Raw genomic sequence first — 21,700 nt, 5'->3', positions numbered from 1 at the left:
TTATTATTTCTATATTTTTACTGCAGCTTGTGCAAAATATTCATCGAATTTATAAAATACGAGAAGATGGACGGAAAGGCGAAGCTTCTTCGACCCCTTATTCAATACTATATGAGACATACACGATACGTATCAGATATTCACAATTTCCAGGACTTCAGGAACGTAAATACCTACCGGAGTGTTCTTGCAGTGCAATGAATAATTTGTCCACGATGTCACGTACGCCAATTTAAGCTTTCAAGTTATATTCAATAATATATAACTATGCATCCGTTTGGCAAACATTTCCTATGCTGTACGCTTCAGCCCAGATTGCAGTGATGTGATCTACATAAGTAATTCACGTCGCACATGCGATATCTGAGAATCTAGAACTCGAACGGTCGAGAAATCTTACGCGCATGTCCAATACGTTTATCAATTTGGAAATAAAATCGATGCAATTATTGATAGAGCAAAAGATACCAGTTCTTCTCTCAGGAGGCGCGAATTTTTGCAGTTCGCGTCAGTCTTTCGACGGGAAGACTTGCGTTTCCTTCTACAATGCACGTAAGAATTTTTCATGCCTATTTCACAGTAACTGTCTAGTTTAGTCATTATTGTGCCGAAATCGAAAAATCCTCACCGTTCGTGGAAGATTTTAGCATAGAGAAACATTTTAGATCTAACAAAATGCGATGCACACGAAAATTGGAAAAATGGTAGAAGAATTTGGGAACAAAATAGCATTCCATCCCAGTGGGGAATTATGCGGTTGTCGAAGACATTGAAAAATCTGTATAGAAATAGATATGGGGCATTCCATATCAATTCGACTAGGGTTTGACCCGCTTGGATTTGGTTCGCGAGTTTTTAAATTGTTGTTCCGACTCTGTATAGTGTTCTAAATTTGTTTTCACAATTATCCTACCCTCCCCGGCGCGCCCAACTCCTTCAATGATGATGTTTAGACAATGACTGCGACATTTTAAAAAATGATGACAAAAATTACATAAATTCTGTGACCAAAATTCAAAACATTTCAACTGAAATTAGAATGGATTGCCAAAATGGTAAATTTAAATTAATTACTTGACTAATTAAAATTTTTTTTCAATCATTTCGATTTCTTTTCTGCAGATTAAGGGTTCAACAAAAATCTGTAATGATTTCAATTAAATTTTTAAAAATTCAAATTTGTATGTATTTTTTGTAGTTATTTCGATTTTTCAATTTCGATTTATGTAACAACTTCCAAATTGTTGTATTAGCAAAGATAAGTTCAATAAAATATTAATAAAAAATTATCGTTGCCCATTTCAATTTTGGTTGCAATATTTGTGGTTTTGGTCCCAAAATTAATACAAGTTCTTTCATATATTTCAAGAATTTTGTAATCATTGTCAAAATATTATCATCCAAGCTATGTGGACACCAGCGAAGGTATGACGGGGTAAGAAAAATCTGAAAAAAATGGGAATGATTTTCAGAGTTGGAACAATAGTATAATAAATCGTAGATCAAATCCAAGAAGACGAAGGCCAGACCGTGGTCGAATTGACGTGGAATGCCACGTATATAATCCTGTAATTATAAACAGTCTAACGTACAAGCTGTCCAGAGTTTTCCGACAGTAGAATTTTCTGTCAATTGCAGTTGAATCTCGCCTCAGCAGTGGACGTGATCAGCTGGAATCGGCGAGTACTTGGTATTCTGGGTACTTGGCCGGATGAGAATTCAAAAAGCCTTCGCTTCTCGCTTTTCATAAGCTATCTATTGATCCACATTACTCTCGAGTACACGTACCTTTTTTATAACATTCGCAAGTTGGAAACCGTGGTAGTTAGTATGACAGAAATTATCCCCTTCACGGTGGTAATGCTTAAGGCAATCATGATGCGTAAGAATAACAAAATTCTGTGTAACATCGTCAACAATGTAAAAGAAAATTTCTCTCTCCAAGATTACGGAAATCAGGAAGAGATCGAGATTTTTCTCAGGTACAACGCAATGGCAAAGAACTTCATTCGCGTTGCTGTACCTCTTGTCTTTTCCTCATCACTCGTGTACTTCGCAAAGCCTCTGTGCGTCCACTTGACATCAAGTAAGAAAATCCGAAAATATTTTCCTCGAAACTCGAATGACACGATAACTTAGATGTCATCGTATTATATACTCAAGAATAACCCCAACTGATGAAAAAAGAATTGAAGAAAGAAATAGAAATTAGTGATAAACATACGCGTTACAGAAATATAGAAAAAAGAATTATTACGAGTTACGTGTAGAATCAATTGTACGAGTAAAGTGAGAAGGAAATATTTCAACTTCACAACTCCTTGTGAAATTGCACGAAAAAGAGATATTGCACAAATAAATTTAAACTGTTATATGTATAGAATGTAATGATGAATATTGAGGAAACTTTTCTGCTACTTTTGAATTCTTCAAAATCGGTTCTTCTTATTCATTTGGGACTAACTGTGATGCGGATAATTTGAATAATTTCCTTAACAGAGTTTAGACAAAATATGTGCGTGTCAAATTGACAGCCTCTTGCTAACAATTAATAAGTAGTGATGTCGTCTGTAACTCAGTTCTGAAGACTTCGTAAAAACCTTTGTTAAGATTTGAAACCACACTCAGAGCAAAGCTTACTTGAGTTCAATAAAATTTCGTAAAATTTACCAAATTTTCTGTGTTACCATACAATTGAACAGATTCTTATTTAATTTCCTAGAATCAAACTAGATATCGATTGCTTTGAACACAATTTAACTTCAGATTAGAGGGATGAATTTGAAAAAATATTATGCTGCAACAAATTTCTTCTCCAAGTGTACCCGAGTAAATCACACAAGTTCGATTCCCACGAATCCCAAAGATGTACATAAAATTCTGACATCTGCTTTTCAAGTTCAAGAAAATGACACGATTATTTTCAACCTGCCCTACCGAGTTCACTTGTTCCACAACATCTCGAACGTAGCCGTCTACTCACTGATCTACACTCTTCAAGCTCCATTAGTCTTGATTGCCACCTTTGGCTACACGGGCTCCGATTGCCTTATGGTGACGCTTACGCTTCATGTTTGTGGCGAACTATCCGTTCTTGCCAATCGGGTGGAAAACTTGAACTGCGATACTCAAGGATGTAAGGAAAACATAAGAGCTGTTGTCAGCAAGCACGTTCACTTAATTAGGTATGTAAACTTGACTGACTCAATCATTCTTACAATAATTATCAGTAGCTGTGGAAGTTCGATGAATATTCGGCTTGATCGCGCGATGAAATTTTTTTGTATTGGTCACTTTAACAGGATGGCAAGGTCGCTGGAAGACGCCTTCAATACCGTTCTTCTAGGGCAACTGTTTGGTGGCACCTTTCTGATATGCTTTCTTGGATACAGCGTACTCGCGGTAACAATTTCAATCATCTCAACTTTGTCTCCACCAATATCACTTGATAAGCTATTCATAGCGAGGAACGAACGGTACTGATTTTTAATTTTTCGATTGTTTTTGAACGAAGTTGGCCGGTCGAAAATCGACACTTTTCATTCATTTTATTACGAGATAGTTGTAAATTGAGTATTTGCCAAATTATTATGTTCGTAGTCTGCGAAGATCTCTTTGAAATTGCGAAAATATTAAATACTTGAATTATAAACAAAATCTTGGATATCGATGCTTCCTTCAAAATCGCTTGACAATGGTGAATAATATAATCGATCAGATCGATTTTATTCTACGATATTTGAGAAAATTTTGACTTTTTTTGCATCGAAAACACTTTCAGATCGTGTACCTCTTATAACGTGGCATAACATTTGAATATGGAAGATATATTGAGAATTTTATTCGGGATTGCTGAATGACAAGTGGTGGATTAAACTACTTATTTTCACGCGATATATTACTTAAATATCTGGATTTTCGTATGAAAAAGAATAATACCAATTTCAGTGGATTTGACAAATTAGCATCGAAAAAGTGTGATTCTTTTTGTGGGATGAGCGATTTACGGATCAAACATCAGACCATTCCGGCGGGTTTTTAAAAATACCTTGAGAATATCGGAAAATGTGGATAATTTTAATATTTACGTAAATTGAAAGATTCGCTAATTTGGTCGTTATAAGAGAATGTCAGGGCGGTTAGGGGAATAGGATTCCAAAAAATTCGTTGCCGGAGCGTTCTCTCTGTGAACGTGTTTAATCAGTAGAATGGTAGAACCTATAAAACTCGCTCAAGCAGAATGAAGGGGAAATTCTCTTGTAACGAGATTGTACTGTAATTCCCAACTCAGAGTTGTGCAAGAAACGTTATCCCAAAGGTAAGCTTCGTCATTAAGTTCATCACAAATTTATTGAGCAGTTGATCACGTGCAGTCGTATGGTTACAATAAAAATGCAGAGTTTTGTTTGAAGTACTATGTACGACCAAAATCGATATAATAGAAGGGTCATACATAACAGCCCGAGTACTGCCGACGTGCAGTACAAAACACAATCTCCGTCTTACACAACACCGAGGAAATGATAATTATGTCTCAAGAGCTAATTGCAACAGTGGTAAAATGTTATACCTGTACCAGCATCACTGGTACGGAAAAATAGTCTTAAGCCCCGGTATAGAAACTCTACGTTAACCTATTTTCAGAACACAACCGAAGGCCAGGAGACGGACTTACTTAATTTTTCACTTTACGGCTTCTCGGTGGTCGTATTACTCTTCGTTTATTGTTACATCGGCGATTGTCTCACGAACGAGGTGAGTCGGGAGTGTGTAAAATACACGGGCCTGCGAAATAAAACTTTTAATTTTTGTGAAAAAAATATCCAACGAATACAAAACTGAATGCTTATGTATAAAATGAACGGCATTAGTTTTAAACAAGACTTAAAAGAAGTAGACAAATCGAAAAGACTTACGATATCTTTTTCTAATTTTTTCAAAACTTCTGTTCAATCTTTTTTCTCTTTTACTTGCGTTGCTCTAAATATGCTTAAAATCACCCCAAACAACTACTACAATAGTGAGGGTACATGGATATGGGGCAGTCCATACGAAACCGACCAACCCGTGAACCCGACCATTAAGAGCACTGTCAGGCAATGAAACTTGATTTGACAAACCGTTTCACAACAATGCTAGGCCGATTCCAGCAATACGAAAAATTCACTTCGCCATCCCTTAAAATAACGACAATGTAGAAATAAAAAGGTACTCTAGTGCAAACGATTCAAATATCCCCAACGTATTACATAAAAAAAATTCTAAGCTTCAAATCAGTAAAATATGAACCGGAAACGAACACTAATATTCACGCAAAAATGTAAATGTGTACAAACCACTTCAATAAATTGAAAAAGAATAATATGGAATCAAATCATTCTATTTGCAATGTTAATTAAAGAAGGAAACATGATTCCTTGGTTCACACGCGGTAGAAAATAGTAAAAAGTACAAGTTATGAATATCACAAGCTACGAATTTTTCAGTACTTGTAAAAATATCTCGTGAAAAGTGGTCAATTTTTACAAAAAATCAAAATGGTCCAAGTTCAAAAAATATATATATATATATTATGGGTCTGGAGGTGAAAGAAACGTATGAAAATGAATTTCAATTTCTTTTCGTACTTACTTTACGGAACTACAGTTCAAAACGAGAAAAAAAAAACATAGCATTTGATATTGATATATGTTTTTGAAAAAGCTATGAGCAATTAAAAAAAATTTATTGTGTCTAGACGGGTTGAAACAAAAATCTAAAAAAAACTCCGAAAGACTGCTTTCAGTAAGGAAAAAAAATTACAAATTCTCAACAAAATCAAAAATGGTCGGGGTCACGGTTTTGTATGGTCTACGCCATATTTAAATATCAACAGTACCATTAATACATATGTGCAACACAGAAATTGAGAAGTTAACTCTAGGAGTACTAAGAATACAGAACAATAAATTCTCAGAAAATTTACGTGACAGAATTTTTTCAATATTTATTTTATAGATTCGTACCCAATACCTACCGAAATTACTACTCAGTTTTGTAGGAGAAAACCATCGCAGGCCTGCTTAATCTATTATTAAATAATTTCCAAGATTTACCGCCGACACAAACATACGATACCATTATCTATGATTATTGACATACTCCGTTTATCGCCACTTTGCCGTTCTCCAGTCGTTGAGTAAATTTGCAAAGTCATTTATCAAATTACCCGACGTTATTTTTACACCTGATTCTCATTTTCAGAACGTTAAATTACGGAATGCATTTTTCAACTGCCGGTGGTACAACCTACCGACAAAAGAGTCGATGATGTTTGTTACATGCATCATTCAGTCCCAAAAGCCGCTCCACCTAACCGCTGGAAAATTCTACGTGTTTTCCTTGTCAAGATTTTCCGACGTACGTGTAAATTTTGTCAAATTATCGTAACATCGTAGCACAATTTGCTAGATTCTCTTTTTCCGAAACACTGAAGATTTCATCGAAATGTGTAACCTACGCTTTGAAACTAAAATGCTTGAAAAACTTGACGAAAACTTGACCTCGAAATAATGAAAATACATTCAAATTTGTGAGGCAGGTACACGTGCAGAGAGAAAGGAAGATTATACGTTTGTATAGGTATTTAAGCACTATCATGTGCACAATTTTATACACATGTCCGTATATTATATATCATATAGAGAGTGGTTTTTTTTATTTACCGTTGATATCAGCAATTACTGGACCAATTTTCATCAAATTTTGACAAAAGTGACCGTACAATTTTTAAAGTGGCATAAGAAGACATAAACTACAGTTGTCTTAATCAGGTGTTTTTAGTGCTAGGTCACGTGTCCAATTACAGAGTATTTACGACAATTCATTCCATTTTTTCATAAAATATCGGTTTTTTAATAACTTGAAATCTTTTATGGTGTAGTCGCTTTTATGTTGGGAAATGAGCTCTGGTCAGTTAGAACCGATGAATTATCATATGGACGGATGATCGAATAATTTGCAAAATATAACCACAAAACTCGTCTCGGAGTGAAATAAATGGATCAAAAATCTATACGATATTTATTTAGCACTAAGCGCACTTTCTGACAATATTAAAAACATTTTACGGAAAACTCCAAATCGAATCCAAGTTTTGGTACAAAATTATCCCGATTCGCGTAAATAACCTTACACAGGTCACGTGACAACCATGCTCAAAGGGTTTCGGGGAGTCGAGAAAAAAGAGATTAAAGTAATTTCCAATGACGTAGGAACGATGACGGCGTTTGTTGACGCAGAAAGAAATATTTCTATGCTGGTAACGTAAGTCAGCGCGAGTGTCAACAGGGTTTAAATTATAGCTACCGTTTATCCATTCAATTGTTTACCGTCTTGCAAGACTATTCACTTCCTACATCTATGTATGTACATGACATTAATTTTAGAAGTCGAGACTATTTACCTCAAATATTTTGTATGACAAGACAATTTCAGAAATATTGTTTCATAAATTGCCAAGCAATAAATCGACCCTAAACTCGCGATAGGAAAGGAGAGTAGTTTTGCAAAATGAACAGGATATATATAAAATATGTTGAGTAAATATTGAAAGCCACAACAGGCGTAAGAGAGTTTGATGTAGCACTTACATGTATGATTGACGTTATGTCGACTACCGTATAATTAAGGATATACCGCGATTAACATTCTAAACAAAGATTGTTTAAAAAAAAAAAATTATGCAATGGAGATTCGGAAGCTGTAGCTAAAGTTTATTAAGGTGGATTTGATTTAAAGAATCATTCTTCTCAATGACAAAATTTGTAATATATCCTATGTAAATTTTAACGAAAGGAGTCTAATTCTTTAAAATCATTTTAGACCAGTTGGATTCTTTTATTATTGTGTAATCATTTTTAGCGCTGAAAACCAGCCTGTTGTTGTATTTTAATGAATTATAGCTTATTTTGCTTGGGAATGAATTTGGTACAAGTCACCTAAGATTAAATGTATTGTAACGTTCTTAGACATATAAATATGGATCCGTGAGTTTGATTATCAAGCCAAAATCAAAGGCGTAAATAAAATGTCGTGAAAAAGCTTTAATTTCAAGATATGTGTTTCTCGTTTTAAGTCTGAAACAAGATTGTTTTTACAATAATGTTGGTTGACGCAGCAACCTTATTCTTTTTGAAGACACAAGAGGTTTATAAACGTCTTTTATCTATGATGACTACTAGATCATTAAAAGGGGGCAAAACGGGTGATTTCACCCTTTGTAACAGTATTTCTCAACGCATGAGTTAATCCGAAAATTCTTCTCGGAGTTAAACAAATGGCTCAAAAATCAAAATACGGTAAAATCATCCACAGTTGTACTAAATATGCAGATGCGTTATGGAAAAATATGTTGAATTTTCGGCTTCTGATTTTTTTCATCTCGACGAAGAGAGCGTATTTGGAGTCAATAGTTGACTGCATGACTTGTGGTTATCAAGAAATAGTCAGGCGAAACTTAAAAATCTTCAGATTCACCAAATTTTCAAATGCTATTACATTCGCCGTAGAGTCGAAAAACTTTCCAACATGGAAGGCTTCCGTGATTCTATAGTAAAAAAATAACGATCGGAGGATGAGATTTGGGCCGAAATAAAGTAATCAAAACACTCGATTGAGCCAAGAAAATTATTGCAATTTATTGACTCGCAGGGGAAAAGCCGCTGAGGCAAAAAAATCCCTTATTATATGGTAAATAAAGTCGTGTCAGGAGTGTATGAGGTGTGATTTGTACTATCAATGGTTTTGTCTCGCATGCGGAGAGCCGCCGTGAGATTCAGAGGCCTGAAGGCGTGAACTTTTACTTGGAGAGGAGATGAACAGAGACTCAATTGAGAGGATGGGAAAATGAGAATACCTAAGACGATCCGCGGCAATGTTATCGTTACCGTAGACTCGATCAGACTGAGACTCCGAGTCTCAATTCCCGGTTATTTATGGCTATTCATCCAGCGATCAGCGCCATCTTTCGCGATCAAATGACGACTAAACTTGCCGCGGCTTGCTGGTAGCGTTAGAGTTTCCGGGTATCAGACGGGGTAGAAAGCGCGCGCGGAAATGAGAAAGGAAAGGATAAGTTCGGTCTAACATTTGCTATGGCGAGTTCTATGCCATATCTTACTTTTGTTTTAGCTTTGTCTTTATTTTTACATTTTTCAGGACATTCGTTCACACATGGTTAGCACACCTGTGATTTTCAGCTTATTGATAGTCATTACCAAATCCGAAACTAAAACTAGATGTTTTGCAGAATTTCTGACACCTCTGAGTCAAGTTTTTCATCTGCCGTCAGTTTGATGGCTTTAATTTGTCAAATGATATACGATTGGTGGACTTTAATGTAATAATATCGTAAACAAAATAAGTTACACTGCTATAGTTTGCGGCGTATGAAAAGTAAATTATTTTAAGCTTCGATAAATCTTTCGTCACATCCCCAATCTATTCTTCATTAACCATAAAATCGAGTCCCTGAAAATTGACTACAGCAGCCAGGCGATTCCGGCGACTAAATGACTCCTACGCCGTATCATCGTGCATATTTCAAAATGAATGTACATATTTACAGGTAATAAGAAGTTCGGTGGCTTACCTGTCGGTGTTACGGAATCTCATGTGAGCTTACTCAGCCAACGATTGTAGCTACGTGAGTAAATATTGATAAGCTGTACGGTGTTTGCGAACTTTGGTATAATGCACTCTGTAAATACACGGTACTGTTTGTCCTTGTATGTTATCCGCATAAGCTCATATTTAATCAAAATCACCACTGATGAGCTTCATCTTACGAAACATGTCAAAATATAGTGCAACACTTCACCAGCAACGAGGATATACTGATTAGCTATCTAAAATACGTGTGTCATCCCTTCAACGAAGACTAGATAAACGTATCGCACACTGAGGAAAAAAATGCAATATCTACAACAAAACGTGACAGCCAGATTACTTTTTCTGGAGAAAATAGAAGATACAAAATACCGATAACACAAGTCTGCAACAAAATCCTCCTTCAAATGAAATATTACAGATATAAAGGTTTTAATTTGCCGAATCTATATGTGTTTTCCATTTTTTTGCTGTGACGTATAAATTACGTTATATGATTTTTTTATTGTACGAAATGCAGAATTCGTTGTGTTTTGTTTTTGCATTTACACTGCATTCACCTATTTAAATAGTGTCTGTATGTAAGTGCATGCAAAACCATGATAGAAATAGAAAGAAAGATATCGTCTTAACGCTGTTTTCACACCTCTGAAATGTATGTAGAGCCAATGTATGCGATTGCGCAGTTCTGGTTGTGACTTCGTGAAAAGAAAAAAAACTACGTAATAACTAGAATTAGACTAGTAGATATATTTTCTGACGATTTTAATGTTTAAACTTTTCAACTTCACAACTTTTTTTTTCATAAATATCGTTGCTATCATTAGTGTTTTATTATACTTTGTGAGCAAATATAGCATTTTGTTGCAAAAAACATTACGTTAAAAGTATACGTCGTACATATTTTTTATTACTATATTTCGATACAAGAGCATCAAATTTATTATAATTATATACAATAATAATAAGGAGAATCAGAAGTTTTTTTTTTTTTTTTTTTGTAGACCAGTGTAACATCTCCGAATCGAATACAAACTTAGTTGACAGTGATTCAACTGAATTATTTCCTTCGTAATCGAATATTGCAATGATTTTACCATAACTTATATATAGCTACCTACTTCCAGTCTATCAAACGATTTTTGGCAATATAATTTGCAACATTGCACTTCATCAATGCATGTTAAGAACCGCCACGATGAAAAGTCAAGGCTCGCAATATGGTTGAATTTAGATTTTTAAAGAATGTTTTTTACTTTGTTATTTTGTATTTCTCCTACGTCCCGTTCAACCTAATTTTCCCACGAGCGATCTGCGAAAAGACAGCGTCGAGAAAGAAAATGAGAGGTTAAGACGCTGATGCTGCCTGGATAATACAATTCTACCTCTGCATCAATATTGAGCTCACTAAGATGATGCACAACAGTCATCGTCATCGTCATCACATTCCTGGCAGGTGCTTTAACACTGTTCAACAATTTAGCGGGAATACTTGTGGCACCCGGCAGGAAAGAGTTTTGACCATGAAAAAATGTTGGTAAAAGTTTTATTATTTCAAACGCTTCATTTCGATATAATTAACAAGATTCCAAGTGTTCCCCCTCAGCCTGTGATAGGGGAAAGGTACAAAATCATTCTATAATTTACATACGGATCACCAGTGTTTTGGATAAAGTGTGAAGCATTTCTTAAGATATATCTGCAGATACTTGTCGCAATGATTGTATATTGCAAATACTGCAAGCATATTGTTGAGTATTTTAATCAGTCTAGGTATTAGTTTATAATTCATTTTTCGTCACAGTAGGCGTAAAGCGGGATTTTACGCACACTTTTATTCGCACGACCTGCCCGCGAGTAAGACAGAGTTCGTGGGTGGGTGAGGAGCGAGTCAGCGATACGAAAATGTCGAGTTGGTAGTGTCTTTATTAGGGGAGAGCTTCCTTGTGCGCAGTACAAAGTGTGAACCAAAACTGAGCTGACATTGCCGCTGCTGCTGCTGGCCTCAGGCTTCTTCCCCCTCTTCTTTCTCCCGGTCGCTCGCCCATCGTCGGCGCATGCGCTCTGCTGTCCTCGGCGCATGCGTTTAGTTGTCTGGTCCCGCTACTATCCAAACGTTTGCCAAGCGAGCCCACCTTTACAATCCGCCTCATGCCACGGGGCTATGCCACCGCCTCTGCAACAGTTTATTATCTTCCTCATGTGCTTACGTGGCGGACGACCCTTAAGTCCCCAATGTCAGTCGCTTGCCACCACTCTACGCGGTGGATGCTCTCCTCAAGGGACCTTTGTATAAACAAAACTAGTTTTCTGACCATTAACTAATAATCAAAACAAGGCGTCTCTATATGGACGTAAACAACGACTAAAATCGTCCTCGAGCTGGTTTTGTCCGTAACACACACGAAACGAACCGGTAAATACCGTTTACGCCTACATGAGACGAAAAATATTGTTCGCACCACGGGCGTAATACTTTACGCCCTAGGTAAGAAAATGACTATTGTTGGAATTATTCAACTTTATGTCAGATTTTAAGTATGATTATTTGATAACTCCTAATCCATTAAAACTTGAAGAATCCATGATAATGAGTACGCCTCTAATTTTGAACCGGGCCGACAAGGGAAAAAAAAGTTTGCATAATGGGCTAGTTCGGAGGGTGAGCTGGTGAGTAAAGGGTAAGTAGAGGGTGGGTAGATCGAAAGTCGCAGAAGGATGTTGATCAAAACTGTCTTGCTAAATGCCTCTTGGCATATATTACACGTCAATTCTACAACAGACACATAATTTAAATAAATTTTTCTTAACTTTCGCAAGGATAGCTGAATGGATGGGCCCCCCCACCCTCCTGGGGCTTACATGCGTATTGCACAGGACATTGAATTAATAGAAAAAACACTTAATTGAAAGGCCAAATAATCGGGAAATGCTTATTAAATGGAAATGCTTCAATTCAGTTAATTGAAAATTAATCGGTACTCCTGAGTAATCGATTGATAGGAAAAATGTGTGGTCGATTAATAACTGTCTACGATTAGACAAAATTTCGATTTTTTAGTTTAGGAGGTTGGTGAGGAAAATTAGAATGTAGTCTCGCGATTCAAGTTTTTGCATAATATCGAAGAATAAAAAATGTAGGAATCTCAATGAAAAACTATGTAAATGGTAAAAAGTATGAAGTATGATCTTTGTCTGTATCGTTTTCGAATAACAGTAAAAAATACTAAGTGTTTTGCACGATTTTTTACCCATAATCATCGAGCGAATGCTCATAAAATACTTTTCCGGAATTATATGATATAATAGCGAAATACAATTCAGTTGATTTGGCAAAAGTGATGAAATGACAGACGATGCATACCGCATTAGTAAGCTGCCAAAAACCTTTACTTTGAAGTTTTTTTTTTTTAATTTTATTAGTTGAGAACGACGTTGAGGACCATCGGTTGGGCCTGTGTATAAGAATAGGCTTACCCCTCTCACCGCCTTCCCCTGAGAAGTGCTCACCAATCTCCTTAATCTCGATCCTTTCCTAATATTATATCTTGTAAGTGTATGCAGAATCTGGTTAATTTTTCCGTTTCATCTCTCTCAAGAAGTAACTTTCTTAATTTGTCACTGACAATGAGAATAGGATGTAATACTTCATACCAAATAAAACTCCGAATAGTTTTCAACTCTGATTCACTGGAATTTATTACTATTTACCGATGTGTAATCCTTCCATTGCAAAAGCGTCATAAACATTCATTAACGTCAGACAAACCAGCAAATACATGTATTCAAATAATGAAATAATTATGTACGACGAATTGCTAAATCAGGTGAAAAATATGCGAATGGACTATAGCGATAAACGTTGAAAATAGAGAATTGGGTTTTATTAAAAAAAATTTATTATTCATAGGTGAGGTGGCGTGTGGTACATAAGGTTTTCATCTGTAGCAAGTCCAATGGATTTACGTATTCTATGTACAAGAATGGATTGTATGCTATTATTTTTAATATTCAATATTAATTAATAAATGTAATTATACATATAATTACCGTTATACAGTATTGTAACATACGTACTAGAATTACAAATAAGTATTACTTCGTAATTCATAAACTAATAATATAAGATTATCTTGCAAGCCTGTAATCTTACAGGTGGAATAGCCCGATACTATATGTCGTATAGTATCTGCTAGATTAAATTTGCAGATCTACTTTGTAGTATATTTTTTAGGATCAGGTAAATTTTGTGCATATCCGAAATACTTGCAAAAATATTACGCGCAAAAGTTTATTATTTATATTTATTGTGAATAATCGAAACAGCTGGCATTTGAATTTTCGGCAGACCCTGACACTATGACAAAAAATTGTAAATCTAGTTAGAACACAGCTGTTTATTTTATTTAACGAGATACCACAGAGCAGATGCGTATAATGAACGAAAGTAAAACAAATTTCAAAAATAAATATTACATTCAACATGTTTGTATAGTAACACTAAATTTGTCTAAATTAACAGTATATCACTATACCTAAACGTAATTCTTAGGGCCTCACGCTAAGTTGTGAGTTACAAGTAGCTATAAGTATGTATTTATCTCTACAACTGTGTATAATAAGACTTATATATATAATTTTCTGCCACACGTTATGAATTAACACAATTGAGCAAACAATAAAATACGTAAATTGTAGTAAGAATGTGGAAAGTAGTAAAAAAAAAAAAAAAAATACATTCATTTTTATATTGTATCTGATTCTATTTCGGCAAACAATAGAGAGCAGCCTAATCTCGGGGTTTTGAACCTCACTATTTTCAATTTTGGATGAAAATTTCACTTGTAAGAGGAGAACCTACGTTTTATTTATTTATTTATTTTTCTTTAATTCAATCGTCTCTGAGTTGTGAAAGTTGCAGCTTTTATCTGGGTCGTCTATTTTTGAACCTCTTGAAAGATTCTAAAAATTCGAATTTTTTATAGTGATCATTTGGAATCACTATGAAGGGTTCAATTTTTATTTCATCGTTTTGATTTTTTAAAACTTTTTATCGCAATTCACAAATTAAAAAAAATTAAACGCTTGAAGAATCTCAGTGTTTGCAAACATGAGAAAGTAACCGACTCCACCATGAGGTCGACCTTAAAATAAGCATAGGACTGGTCTTGCAGATGAAATCGATATCAAAAATACAATGTTTTATAATTTTCTGAAAATTACAAAAACGGTCCAAGTATGCAATGAAAAGTTTTTAATATTCATAACTGGAATACGATTGCCTGAAAAGATGCAGAGAAAATGGAACGTAGTCTGAAAAAGTTTTAACCAAATTAGTAATAGTGGGATTAAAATCTCGGCGATTTGGCATGGAATGCCCCATTTCTATTCGAAATGTTAGATGCGTTTCAATGAATAATTTCATTTGATGGGATGAAGAAGAATGAAGTAAAATAATCGAATCAACTGGTGCACGAAAATGTTACGACGTGTTGACTGACCAGAGCGCTTTCAAAAGAGAAATTTTAGTGCATAAATAATCAATGCGAAAATTATGTCTTCCAATTCAAACCTTAACGGAAGAGAAAATTTCAATTTATTGCATTTTAAAACATTATTATATACGGTATTTTGCAAATAAAAAGTACAGTACATATTTTACTAGAGGATTATTATACATTGTATGTTTACCTACTATATTCATGCTGTATAACATACTTTGAGATATACTGAACCAATCAGAATAAAAGAATTTGTGAATATAATCACCAATGAACCCCTGACATTCACATTGCTTGTGACAAGCCTTGTACCATAATACGCAATGAAGCCTTCAGGTATATTTACGGTTCTCACAATACATTGAAAGTCGTGATGAAATTAAAAAATTATACAATGAAAAATGGCACCCTGAGATGAAGAAGCACGGACTATGAAAATTATTTGAAATTACATATTTGATCAATAGTATAATTGACTAAATAGCTAGGTATTTCATTCAACGTCCGCTCTCTATCAAATGTATTAAAATGATTTCTGGCAATCATTTTCATTACTATAAATCGTATCTCAATAATTTCTCATTGTCATCGTGATAGAGATATAGACAAAAAAAAGTCATTATTTTGGCACTGTAATCCTTCGAAACGTGCTTAAAGCGCCGCTGAACTGGCTTCTCATATTTCGAGACGGCATAAGCGCTATGACAGTTTGTATGGACATTCAACGTGGAACTAAAAGAGTCGACACCGAGTGATTTAGTTGGTCAGATCTACCGGAATAGGCCAATAAAATGACTTAGTATCGTGCTGTACCAGAAAATTGACGTAAAAGGAAAGCGAAAATCATGAACGAGCTCCTGTTACCTGAAAATTTCCTCGTTCAAGTGAGCCATATTTACGGAAAGCTAACTAAATTTTCGGCATGCACTTTAACGAAGAAGTTTCCCCGCTTATAACATCACGAAATATTATATATATGACAAGCCAGTTCAGCGGCATCTTAACAAGAGAAAGCCGTTAACGAAATTACAAAATTTAGCAGTTTGTTTCGCGGGTTTAACCAACTAAGCTCTATAATTGTGTAAAAATGTTGAGCATGCAGGATCATCCTCATCCTGAAATGGATGAACATGAATGCGATTCCCAAAGAAAAATAAAAAAAAAAATAAAAAAAAAAAATACTTATTCTATTGAACGAATCCTCTACAATAAACAATTTTTACCTCGCAACGAATTCTTCATTGGTGTGCAATGCTTCGGAAATACATTCAATTAAATGTTAGATAATTCTGTAACGTAGCTCTCTTTTTCAATAATCTTTAATGTGTTCAATCGAAAAACTGAATTATTAATGTCACGGACTTTGCATGGCATGCTCTTTACAAGTTTCATTTATTGTTTAAAAAAAAAAACATTTATTTCATTGATTGCATAATATGCAATATACATTAAAAATATTGTGTACAATTATATAATAATTACAAAGATTGAGAATAAAAAAGCTACTTGCTTACATTTTTCATATGTTCATCTCACTAGTGACATAAACTGATATGTATAGATGCGTAGTATGTATAGGTATACCAGTGAATGACGTTAAGACGTGACATGTAGAGAAATATGTATGTGTTCGCTCTGTTTCAATTTTAAGCAACGTTGAAGCTACAACTTATCTCTCAGTTTGAAAAACGTTTGAAACAGAATATTTGAAATCTTTCATAAATATTTCAATTCTGAAAGGACGTATCAGTTGAAATCTTTCAAGTGGAAAATATTTAATTTGAATTGTTTCTGAAGAATTCGGTGCTCAAGTGGGGAACTTATTACTCCGATCGGTGACGAAATAACAACATTCTCGCTAAAATTATAGACTAAATACGATGATTTGCATTCAATTAAAGCTTTGACATCACTGAATTGATTCGAGTGTAATTTCAATTGATAAATTCATCAAACGCATTTTCAGGATACTAATTATTTTCGAATGCAGCTCAAAGTATTCAAAGTCTGCAATACTGTTGAATAATGTTTTTTTCAGCAAGTAAACAGTTCAGACATTCAAATAGAATGTTCTCAGGCCTTATTTACACACTTTCACGTTGATCTATTCACATACAACTTCTTTGATTAAGAATAGGGAAATAACCCTGATGGATAAATATTCCCATTTGTTCCGAAAAAAAAATAAAAATAAATTAATTAATGCTGGAAGAACCAAATTCTGAAAAAGTCTCACAAACTCTGAATTTTTTTATAAAATATTTGTCAACCGTTATTATCATGTATCAAAATTGTCAGTTGATTTTTAAAAATCTCGAATGAAAAAATTTCAATTTCCATTGTCACCACAAAATGTACTTAAAATCACGAACTTTGAAGACATCTAAAAACTATTTATCAAATATAATGCGGCACAAAAGTAGTTCAGAAATTTTTGTGTCGAGAGCAAAGATCGGCAACCAGCACATTTGCTGCACTTGTTGCATTGGCCAGGTCTGTAAGTCCAATGGGTCGTTCTATCCGAGTTACTATAACAGGTGATTCTAATCCAAACACTCGCCACTGAGTCTTACCTCTGGCAGTTCGTAGCCTTAATCAGCGGCCAGATAAGAACAGTCAAATTTCTGCAGATCTCAAACCATGTTCTATAGATAGAAATCACTGCTTTGCTGAACTATGAATGCGACGCTCTTGTGGGATCCTTTTTGGCCGGCGATGGCCCAGAAGCGGCCAGTAATCTATGAGCATTTCCTTTAGCTTCTCCGGGATGCCTGTGAGTACTTGTGGAGGGTTTCCTAGGGGGCTTGGAAATTTGTGTTGTGGATAAACCGCTCACTGGGTACTTGTTTCTACTCGAAGTCCCGCTACTGCTCCTCGAGCTCGATTTCGAAGATGAAACAACGTTGCCTTCGGTAGGGTGCTTGGGTAGGACAAAGGCGTTCGTTTGTTTCAGAAGGTACCGATCATTGCAGAGCGCCGATATTAGTGGCAAGTCTAAATTTCGACTTTTTTCACGTAAAGTTCGTATGTCCAACATCCCGTCATCCTTACCATCGTCCCTTTCCGGCATTCCCATGGACGAACTATTCAACTTTGTCGTATTTATCGACGATGAGGAGGTCGATGGAAGAGGTTGACTCTTTTCCAAAGTCTGTAACAAATACGCCAATTCGTTCAGTTACATTTCATCAGACTAAGAGTTATATTTCTCCTTGTTGAAGTCATTTATAATTTAACTGAAAGAGTTAGTACAATTTAAGTACAACATCAAGAACAAGAACGAATGTGATAAATGACCCAGCAATCGGAAAAGAATAGAAACGGAACGATTAGCAGAATTATGAATCCCATCTCTTTAAGTTTCCGAATTAAGCATGAGTTATTCCAATGAGACACTATTCGTTTTAATTCTTAAATGTTTATTCGTTACTATTCGATTTTGCCTGTTCTTTCCTATCCCTTCATATTCGCGACAATGCTACTTCTGATAGCTTGTTCGTTTCAATTATTTATTTAGAATAAGGGATGGCAATTATCAATCCGATTCAATTCTTTCTATCCGAATTAATTCTTTTCAAAGAATACGAAACATCCATTTGGATAAAGAAATCGGAATAGATCGTATTGAAATTCTCAATCCGTTTCTATTCTTTTCCGATCGTTGGGGAAGAACCTACGAAAGACTGACGAATCTGAAATCGTATAGAATATTTATACTTTTTTCTGCTCTAAAATTCATCCAGCAGACATCCATTTCCTTGTTCAACTAGAGATACTTTTCTTCAATTCGCGTCGCTCTAAATAATACGACTACGTTCGAACGATAATGTTATCTTTTCAAGCTCCATGAAAATCAAACACCACATATATACATACTATATGTATGTACAGAATGATTTGCTAACCATTGCATGGTCCGTCATCTGTTGAAATTTATTGCGCACGCGCTACAATCCAAGAGCGGTCATTTGCCAAGGCAACCAACCGTATCTAACCTCAAAATTTTTGACAGTCAAGAATTGAGCACAATTACCAACGACAACTGTAAAATTTTTGAGGTTGCATTGGTTACATCCATCGCGGTGAACTGTCGTCTAAATTTAAAATGGTTGGTCGCCCTGATAAACAACTCCCCTCGGATCGTAGCGCGTGCGCATTCAATTTCAGCAGACAACAAACCATGCAATCGTTAGGAATTCACTCTGTATACAAGAAGATGGCAGAAAAAAAAGACGAATTTTGGGAATGCACATTTTGACTGCCAACTATGAATTTCAATTGGGGTTTAATTCATGGAAAATGATATAGATCGAGGTACATTTGCATATTTTTCATTAAAATCTATCAATAGAAATCATTATTATTGACAATAACATCTAGCATTTCGTTTGGTGACGTTTTGCAGTTTCTACGATATTTCTAACACGGCCGAACCGATTTGGAGACAGTATTCTTGAAGACATGCTCTTCAGACGTTAAAATATGGAGCTGTATTCAAATATCGGTTAAATATCATTTTGAGAAGCAAATATTTTATGTCAAGATCCAATCTAATTAAATCTGATCTTACCTGAATCTTATAAGGAGGTGGGGGTGGCGGCGGTGGTAACCGTCGATGTTTCGGCTGCAACAAAGACGAAACCCTAGTGTTGAGCGACAAGTCAAAACTTTTAAGTATATTGTCGTCGCTTTTAGTCCTTGAAAATCCATGTAGAGTATGAGGATGCGTAGGAGCAGGTGGTTCTCTTCGAAGACTATGGCTTCCTCCAGATGAGCAGGTTGCTCCGCTGTACAAAGAGCTCGTGCTCGCCGCGTAGTGGCTGCTTACATTGCTTTGCGGCAAGTAATTACCACCTGAAGAATCGCCGGCGATACTCAAGTTTTGGTTAGAAGCGTATTTGGACGGTGAAGAGAACGAAGAACCCGGCAGATAAGGCGTGCTGCGATAAACGACCGACGATTTATTGTTAAAAGTAGGGTAAGGCGGTGGAGGGTAAGCCGCCATTGCTGCAATCAGCGATCCTTGTTTAGCGTCGATGTACTCCTGCTTAGAAACGGCCGGATCCTTCAGTGGGAACATGACGAAGTCGACGTCGGAGTACAATTGTTGCTTGTACTGTTCGATCTGCGATCTCGCTACCTGACTTGTGTAGACGGTAGCTAAGCTGGGTGGCGGCGGAGGCGGTTGTCTGGAATGCGTCGTAGGCGGAGGAGCCGGTGAGAGGTAAGGAAGAAGCAGCGATCCACCCCGCGAAGCGTGGACGTCCAAATAGTTATTAGGCCCAACGACGAGTGCGGCGACTGGAGCGTGAACCGGAGTGGGTTTCATTTTGTCCCCAGGATAGGTCGGCGGTTGAATTCTAGGCGGTGGTTTCGGTGCTGCGGTCTGAACTACGTTCGTTACGATCCCCGAAGAGAAATTTGACGAAGATGTCGAAACAGCGTTGCTTCTATTCAGACTGCCGTAGGACTTACCAGCCGTAACTTTGGCACCATTTTCCTCATCGCCCTTATCGTACAGCGTCGAAACCGCCTCCTGATGATCTGGAATTTCAGGGTACGGCGGCGGTGGTGGAGGCTCCCTTGGAGTGACTGCGTCGTTCCTCGGAGGGGTCGGCGGAGGGATCTGAATCCTTTCTCTCGGTGCCGTGTAGGGGGGAGGCGGCGGAGGATCGGACCTTCGTGGAGGCAGAGGAACGAAATCCCCTCGAACAGCGTTGTATGGAGGCGGTGGCGGTGGTTCCCGTTCGATGGAAGCTTCGCTCATGGGCGATTTAATCGTCGCGTAATCTCCGCTCACTGGATACGGTGGCGGAAGAGGGAGCTGCCTTTCACTGTCAGTTCTAGGAGGTGGTGGCGGAGGCGGAAGGCTTACGTAGTCGCAGTCCGAGTCCATGGAATTGCTGATCGTCTTGCGAGGCGGATATCTCCCAACGATTAAATCGGAGAGTTCGTCTGCGGAGAGAAGAGGTCCTACGTCCGATGGGTCACTCCCATCTCCCCTGAAACTGCCAGCGCTCAAAATGCTGTTGCTTCTCGACCTCGAGTCTTCGAGCTCCTGTTCAAGAAGCGCTTCGTCCATTCCCGAATTCCTGTTTTCAACCTGATCACCGTCTTTGCAAATACTATATATCGGCTCCTGATCTTCTGTGTTTACGTCTTCGGTGTAGACACCACTAGTCTCTGATCTCAGGCCGCTGTGAATTGTGTAGAAGCCGGAAGTCACTGAGGCTTCGTCTGTTGTTGAGGGAACCGAACTCATAGCGCAAACGTCACTCGCAGCTGAAGATGCATTCGCGATTCCTGTTGGTGAGTACACATCTGTGTTACGTTCGTCTTGCATTTCACTACTCCTCAGAGTATAAACGCCACTTGTTTCACTAGCGATGTCAGTGCCTGAAAAAAATGCAGAAAGGATATTTCGTTAATTTATCAAATGGTTTTCGTATCTTCATTTGATGCGATAGATGGAATTATTAATTGGTATCGCAGCTGCATACTTATACCATAAAATTTGTGTTTCGAAACACGTTTCTATTATGCTTAGTTAA

General features: G+C 36.5%; 2 protein-coding genes across 4 annotated transcripts in view; one reads left to right on the top strand and one right to left on the bottom strand.

The window, feature by feature from the left end:
- Nucleotides 1–513: 513 nt before the first annotated feature.
- Nucleotides 514–10,509, top strand: LOC124293507 (odorant receptor 4-like). The gene is made up of 8 exons (XM_046734542.1): nucleotides 514–552; nucleotides 1,946–2,086; nucleotides 2,900–3,185; nucleotides 3,303–3,402; nucleotides 4,645–4,755; nucleotides 6,244–6,399; nucleotides 9,608–9,685; nucleotides 9,847–10,509. The coding sequence occupies exons 2-7, from the start codon at nucleotides 1,993–1,995 to the stop codon at nucleotides 9,656–9,658; spliced, it is 798 nt and encodes a 265-aa protein (XP_046590498.1). The 5' UTR covers nucleotides 514–552; nucleotides 1,946–1,992; the 3' UTR covers nucleotides 9,659–9,685; nucleotides 9,847–10,509.
- A 2,853-nt stretch (nucleotides 10,510–13,362) lies between these two features.
- Nucleotides 13,363–21,700, bottom strand: part of LOC107225581 (protein expanded-like) — a 142,506-nt gene continuing 134,168 nt past the window's right edge. For all 3 annotated transcript variants that reach the window (XM_046733780.1, XM_046733783.1, XM_046733782.1), the window contains 2 exons: nucleotides 19,720–21,545; nucleotides 13,363–18,300 (listed from right to left, as the gene is read on the bottom strand). In XM_046733780.1, coding sequence (XP_046589736.1) covers nucleotides 17,824–18,300; nucleotides 19,720–21,545 — 2,303 coding nt within the window. In that variant the 3' untranslated portion in view covers nucleotides 13,363–17,823. The remainder of the gene's footprint in view (nucleotides 18,301–19,719; nucleotides 21,546–21,700) is intronic.

This window comes from Neodiprion lecontei, chromosome 3, assembly GCF_021901455.1.
Source record: "Neodiprion lecontei isolate iyNeoLeco1 chromosome 3, iyNeoLeco1.1, whole genome shotgun sequence".
NCBI classification, from domain to species: Eukaryota; Metazoa; Arthropoda; class Insecta; order Hymenoptera; family Diprionidae; genus Neodiprion; species Neodiprion lecontei.
The sequence above is the reverse complement of the archived record's forward strand: the minus strand, read 5'-3'. Positions and strand labels throughout refer to the sequence as shown.

Bases quoted from the DNA above. Each gene is read 5' to 3' on its own strand.
- LOC124293507 (XM_046734542.1), top strand. From the start codon at position 1,993: ATGGCAAAGAACTTCATTCGCGTTGCTGTACCTCTTGTCTTTTCCTCA. The intron at 2,087-2,899 runs GTAAGAAAATCC...CTGCTTTTCAAG, and splicing joins GTGCGTCCACTTGACATCAA to TTCAAGAAAATGACACGATT. The intron at 4,756-6,243 runs GTGAGTCGGGAG...TCTCATTTTCAG, and splicing joins GCGATTGTCTCACGAACGAG to AACGTTAAATTACGGAATGC.